General features: G+C 38.7%; 1 protein-coding gene across 1 annotated transcript; it reads left to right on the forward strand.

Moving 5' to 3' along the window:
* The first annotated feature begins 781 nt into the window (after window positions 1-781).
* LOC143960838 (olfactory receptor 13F1-like) lies at window positions 782-7,014 on the forward strand. Its single transcript, XM_077469779.1, has 2 exons — window positions 782-854; window positions 3,818-7,014. Exon 2 carries the CDS (start codon window positions 3,822-3,824, stop codon window positions 4,755-4,757), a length of 936 nt encoding a protein of 311 aa, XP_077325905.1. The 5' UTR covers window positions 782-854; window positions 3,818-3,821; the 3' UTR covers window positions 4,758-7,014.
* Window positions 7,015-7,490: the final 476 nt, after the last annotated feature.

Genomic DNA, 7,490 nt, shown 5'->3' on the forward strand with positions numbered 1-7,490 from the left:
ATTTGGTGAACGACAAGAGGGTTTGAACATACATACATAAAGTATGACAGGCATCCAGAGGACCGATGTTGTTTCTGTGCCGTCTATATTCTATGACTTCTCCTGTCAGCCTTTTGCACAAGGGTGTGCACCCCAAAGCTCAAACATACATGTGTGTATGTAAATATTAATAGGGTAGTAAGGCAGTAAGGTTACCTGTCATAGAGCAGTGGAGGTGTCAGTAGGGCAGAGATTGGTGTCAGTAGTTTATTTGTATTATTTTTTTATTATTACTTTTTTACAATGAAATGTTTTTTGTTTTGTTTTTTACATTTTTTTTTCATTTTTTGGAGTCCCATTGGGGTGGGGGGGGGGGGGGGCTTTGGTGAAATATCAGGGGTCTAAACAGACCCCTGATGTCTCACTTTAGATACAGAGAAAGGTACTGAGGACAGAGATTCCCCAGTCCCTTTGTCTGCAGCCAAGCAGCAGGGGGAAACTGCGCAGCACAGGGTGATTAGGGTGTGCCCAGGCACACTTGTCACACCCTGTGCGCACACCTATGTTTCCTGTATAGGAACCAGCAAAGTTTTGGTTACAGTACTTTTGACAATAATTATACAGTGTGAGGCTACCATTAATTTAATTTAAAAAAATTTAGTTTTGTTTCTGGACACTTGAATAGAAATACTAATTTCCCAAGGTAGTAATGTTTTACAGTTTACACAAATTTTCCCCCCAAGAGAGATCAGGCATCTAAAACATAAATAGCATTCAGCTACATATATATATGTTTGTATTCCAGCATGATTTTCATTGAACATCCTCGCTGCATTCGATAAATCACTTTGTAAGCCAGTATATGAACATGCAGGGTAAGGATTTTATTCATAAAAAATGCATATATTGTGCATTTTGTCAGCTTTGCATGGTAGTGAAAGGCAATGTGATGTAGTATTTGTTAAACTCTGTAATGTGGGACAGTATTGCTTGCTGATCAGGTTGCTGAACTGATCAGAATTGATCAGTTATGTGATGAATTTGCCTTGTGCACAAGCCTGTTTTCTAATCCATCTAACAACAATTATGTTACTGTGCTTTAAAAAAAAAAAAAAACATGATAAAACAGATTACTTACTTATGATGCCTTCTTCTTTGCAGTGCACCTGAAGATAAGCAATTTACTAAGCATGGTGCTAGGCCGTTTAAAGTGAGATTGCTTGTGCCAGTATAGCAAAAAAATAGCCTATTTGCTATTAGTAAATCAAATATATATATATGCTTATCTGAACATATTTTGATGTTATCACCATGCAAATAAATAGGAAAAAGTTTAAGGAAATACCTAATTGTGGTCACAGGAATGTTACAGAATTAACATTATTTTTCAGCACTAGCATGCGCTACAAATTTACATAAAGTAAGGAAACAGAAGTGTTGAATCTCTTGGCGCCCAATGCCCTGTATACACGACCGGTTTTCCCGTCGGATCAATTCTGAAGGTTTTTCCGTCAGAAAAATTTAGAGCATGTTCTGTATCTATGTCTGTCTGAATTTTCAACGGTTTTCAACGGTCAAAAATTTGGACCGTGTGTACGTGGCATAAGGGTAAAATAAATGTCAATGCCTAAGTACAGTTTTGCCTTTTGATGTGTTAGTAAAACTGTACATATCATCATAGCTACTTGTGCATCCAGTTGGGCTTTCATTTGGTGATAAATGGTAATGGATATCTCAGATTTTTTTTAATATCAAATGAAAACTGACCCAAAATATAATTTTTTTAATATTTAGCTGTATATTCCTTGCTACTATCATAACTTACCACCAAAGAACAACCCCAAAAAAATTATAGCTGCTCCCAACAATTGCAGCGAAACCACATATGTGTATGTTAGATGTTGTTTGTACCTTTAGTACAGCCCAGAAACAATAGTGCACATTTTGCTTTTTTTATCCTACCTAAGACACACTGAAACTAACTGACACTAATTCTAATATTAAAAATGCATTTTTTTTCATGTAGCTGGAGATCAGCAAATTCATCCACCCAAAACTAGATTTACCCTGATATGGAGCTCATGGATCCTCAAAAACTCGTGACATTTTTTCAAATGCTCTAAGTGGATTGATCTCCTTCTACATGAAGCTCATGCATTGGCCTTTAGAGTACGGTTAAGTTTCATGGTGGTTTGATTTTCTTTTTACATTAAAATGTATGTATACCTTAGGTAAAACTTTTTTGATTTGTTTTGACTAGAGCATAGAAGAAATATAAACCCTATCAAGTATATATTGCTGTCTGTGTCTCTGCTAGGTAGGCTTACCCTCTGTGTTTGGCCCGGTAGCCATAATCACATACAGAATGTGAAGGGCAAACCAAAATTTTACAGTGGTCACCATACCAAGAGTTAAATCAATCAGTGGAGGCACATGTTGCAGTGATAAATGACTAAGGAAACCAGGACAACTCCTTTCACTTTCTAGAGATTTCCTGTTACATCCCCAGCACAGGAAATTAAGGGAAATATCCTTAACCACTTCCCACCTGGCCTATAGCAGATTGATGGCTGGGAAGTGGTTCTGGTATCCCCACTGGGACGTCAAATGCCGCCAAGCAGGACAACATGCCAGCATGTGCTTGAGGCAGGGCGCAGCAAGGCGATTGAGTGTGATGTGTCAGTCTGACACGCTGCATCTCTGATAGTGGTGAGGAGCCTCTGACAGAGGCTTCTTACCACGTGATCAGCTGTGACCAATCCTAGCTGATCATCGCGTGAACTAGGAAGTTCTGGCAAATGGCATTCCTCGGTTAACGCTGACAAGGAGAGCCGATCGGCGTCTTTCACTGTCAGAGGGGGTCTCTGCTGATAATCAGCACATTGATTATCAGCACAGCCCCCATCAGATGTGCCCATCAGCTGCCAGTCAGTGCCCCTTCAATAAAGTCTCCCAGTGTCCACCGCAGTGCCAATCAGTGTCACCTATCAGTGCCAATCAGTGCCACCTATCAGTCAGTGCCCATCAGTGCCACCTGTCAGTGCCCATCAGTGCTGTCTGTCAGTACCCATCAGGGCTGCATATCAGTGCCACCTATCGGTGCCCATCGTGCTGCATATCAGTGCTGCCTATCAGTGCCCATCAATTCTACATATCAGTGTTTCCTCATCAGTGGCACCTTATCAGTGCCCATCAGTGCTGCCTCATCAATGCCCGTCAGTAAAGGAGAAAACAACATTTTATGACAGAAACGAATAAAAACAATTTTTTTTCAAAAATATTGGTCTTTTTTAGTTTGTTTAGCAAAAAAAGAAAAACCTCAGATGTGATCAAATACCACCAAAAGAAAGCTCTATTTGGGGGAAGAAATTATAAAAATGTAGTTTGGGTACAGTGTTGCATGACTGCGCAATTGTCATTCAAAGTAAGACTGCATTGAAAGCTGAAAATTGTCCTGGGCAGGAAGGGGAAAAAGTGCCTGGTATTGAAGTGTTGAATGGACAACAGAAAAAAAGTACCGGTAATTGGAAGGGATTTTAACCCTTACCTAATCTATTGCGAACAATAAAAAAAAATAGCTATGCATACAGTACACTTTAGGAACACAGCTGAGTTATGCACATGATACTATTTTTATTTGCACAAACTGATAATTTTTCAGGGTAAGCTTTTGTGGGTCTAACCCCTTCTTCAAGGTGAAAGAAATCTACCTTATGCACAAAGGATGTACAGCTGTGTTGTTACAAGTACATTAAAATGGCTACATTAATTTTATACATAAAAAAATATTATTACATATTTAAACAACTTGATACTAAGACTTTAATGTTTTATCCAGGAGCATGTGTTCCAATTATACTATATATCAAGCCAATTTTCATTTGCTGGCATTTTCCAGTTACGTTGTTTTATGCCCAATTTTATTTAGTGTGGTATTGGTCATCTACCTGTTGACTGTAACTGCAAACATAATAATTATCATATCTGTATATTTAGTATCAAATCTGCACACTCCAATGTATTTCTTCCTATGTAATTTGTCAGTTCAGGATATTATCTACGTCTCTGCTATTCTACCTAAACTATTATTCATCCTAATTACTGGCGATAATCGGATATCCTTCCAAGCCTGTTTTACACAAATGTTCATGTTTGCAGCTTGTGTCGATACCGAGTTTTGCATACTTGCCTCTATGGCCTATGACCGATACGTAGCCATCTGTTTGCCTCTACGGTATCATCTCATTATGAATAGGAAGGTTTATACACTATTGGCTACTACATCCTGGCTTGTCAGTTCTATAAACTCATGTATTTTCAGTTCTATAATATCAAAGTTATCCTTTAGTATAACACTAAATATTAACCATTTCTTTTGTGATCTAAAGGCGATATTAAAGATGACTTGCAGCAAAATCGGGACAATAACCATTATTATATTTATAGAAATTGTGTTTTTGGGGATTTTGCCTTTTATCTTAATCTTGACCTCCTATGTTATGATAATATCCACTATATTAAAGATTCACACCGTAGAAGGAAGACTGCGAGCCTTTTCCAGCTGCTCCTCTCATCTCATCATTGTTTTTATCTTCTGTGGTACAGTTCTCAGCTTGTACATGAAACCAGAGTCTGAAAATTCTGAGGAGCTGGACAAATTCCTCTCATTATTGTATGCTGGTTTGGTTCCACTTTTAAACCCCTTGGTGTACAGCTTGAGGAACAAAGAAGTACTCAATGTTCTAAAAAAAATCACTGGTAGAAAAATATCAAGATAACAGTTCATCCATATTAGAAGTTCTAGATGTTTACCCCTGTAATCACATGTAAAGAGCCAGTTACCCTGTAGAACCATTTTAATTTAATATATATGTATATACTACTTATACAGTTATTATGGGCTGTCTTGTTAATATTATAGTTAGCATTTATGTCTTGCAAATCTGGAGTTCTGGATTCAACTGCCATTATGACCCTATATGGTTGAAGTACAAATTATATTTTTCCATTTACATCTGTAATTTTTAAGGCCACTTAAATTCACTTACCGTTTACTAATCCTAGCATGATACCTGTATGTAGTAGGGACTTACAGACCGCCCAGTTTTACTTGATATGATTAAAATATTTGAATGCCATTTCAGGTCGGGCATGTACTGGTTTTCTCCAAAGTGCTATATTTATGTATTAAGTGTCTACATATTGCACTTTGCATGAAACTTTTTCTGATGCACGGGGACATTCCTATGGATTTCCCGTAGCGTCAGAGGGGGGCGGGGCAGGTGGAGGCAGATCGGTGGTGGCATGCGGCTTTTTTTTTCGGTCTGTCGGAGCTAGAGAAGAAGAAGATAAATGGACTTCGTGGGACACTTTTATTTTTTTATTTTTTAATAAAGAACTTATCCCAAGCCGTGTCTTGTGATTTTTTTTTAAACATTTTTACACTTTGTTTGTGAAATGGTAGGGGTACATTTGTACCCCGTTACCATTTCACACGGGGGGAGGCCAGGATCTGGAGGTCCCCTTGTTAAAGCACGACCGCAGACCCCCACAACCACCAGGCAAGGGTTGTGGAGATGAGGCCCTTGTCCCCATCAACATGGGGACAAGGTGCTATGGGGGGCTGCCCCAAAGCACCCGCCCCATGTTGAGGGCATATGAGCTGGCACAGTTCAGGCGCCCGTCCCCCCCTCTTTTCCTGTGGCCTGCCAGGTTGCATGCTCAGATAAGGGTCTGGTATGGATTTTGAGGGGGACCCCATGCCATTTTTTTAAATTTTGGCGTGGGGTTCCCCTTAATATCCATACCCTGAAGGGCCTGGTATGGAATTTGTGGGGACCCCCACGCATTTTTTATTTTTTTACATTTTGGTTCGGAGTTCCCCTGTGGGGGAATCCCACTCCGTTTTTTTCAATGACTTTTATGTGTATTGCCGGGACTGACAATTCATTATAGCCGCGAATGCCTTTAAATAATTTTTTCTCCTTTAGAAATGCAATTTTGCTCTCGTACTGTTCTAAACACGGGAAACATGTGCCACTTTACAGACATACTATAGACATCCCCCCAGGTACAAATTTAAAGGAATATTTCACTTTTATTGTTTCACTTTAAGCATTATTAAAATCACTGCTCCTGAAAAAATGGCCATTTTAAAAACTTTTTTTTGCATTGATACATGTCCGCTGGGGCAGGACCCAGGTCCCCAAACACTTTTTATGACAATACCATGCATATAAGCCTTTAAAATTAGCACTTTTGATTTCTCCCTTAGACTTTTAAAGGGTGTTCTGCTGCTTTCGAATTTGCCGCGAACAGCCCAAATTGTTCACTATTCGGCGAACAGGCGATCACCCAATCAGGCTCATACCTAGTGGCAGCTTACTCTTCCTTTTGATCATGGCATATGTATATTAGGCTTGTGCAATTTGTTTCGTAACGAATCAAAATTCGGCCGAATCTTGCATCTTTCGGACATTCGGATGCAGCCGAATGTCCGAATAAAAAAATAACGAATAACAACGAATACGAAAGAAATATAACGAATGAATTCGAATGATATCGGTAATTCTTTAAAGATCTAATGAAACAAAAGGTCAGCTCAAAGTAAATCTTATAGTCCAATCAGCTAATTAATTTTGGAGGATGGATTACTGGCAAAGTGCATTCCTGAGAACTGAGTTAGAAGGGTGTTGTATTGTATTTGAGCCGAGGTGAAGAGACGTTGTCATTGTGTGTGTTAAAAGATTCAATAAACAAACGACTTTCCAAACTATGAATCATTATCACGAATGTATATGCATACATAAATAGCGAATTTCAACTAATACGAACGAATGAGACACTCTACAAATAATAACGAATTATCCGAAAATGTATTAACGTAACATAACGAATATAACAGAACGAAATGATGTATTTTACGAATGACAACGAACCGAAACGAAATGAAATTTTCCGTTGTGCACAAATCTAATGTATCTTTGATTTTTTCTAATTTGAATTTGAGGTTTTAATTATGACTTTGTTAGGAGTGATTGCATTGATAATTATGGTTTAATAAAGCTTTGAACTAGCTCATAGGTTGGCTGGTGCAATTTCTTGCATTTGCATATTGAATTTATTTATTATGCTTTAGACTGCCAATGGTACCACCAGTTGGTGAAACTAATACTAACCAGCAAATGAATTTGTGTTGCTCTCAAACAGAGCACAGGGGCAAAGAATGATTAGCAATAGTGATGGACGAACTTCCGACGGGACGTTTCGCGAAAGCGAAATGCGAACGGACCCAAACGTTCGCGAAACCGAACGTTCGCCGCGGGCCCCATTGACTTCAATGGGAGGCGAACTTTGCAAACCTTCATGTCGAATTTGCGGCCACGTGGTAATTATTAGGGGGTAAAACGTAGTCCCACCATCTGGACAATGACATAATACATGTATGAGGTGAATTTGGGATCGATAACTACAAGCATTTTTATTTTATTTGGGAAATTGTTCTAACAATT

The sequence above is a fragment of the Lithobates pipiens genome, unplaced genomic scaffold (genome assembly GCF_037356315.1).
Source record: "Lithobates pipiens isolate NorthernLeopardFrog02 unplaced genomic scaffold, aLitPip1_a1.2 Scaffold_8, whole genome shotgun sequence".
NCBI classification, from domain to species: Eukaryota; Metazoa; Chordata; class Amphibia; order Anura; family Ranidae; genus Lithobates; species Lithobates pipiens.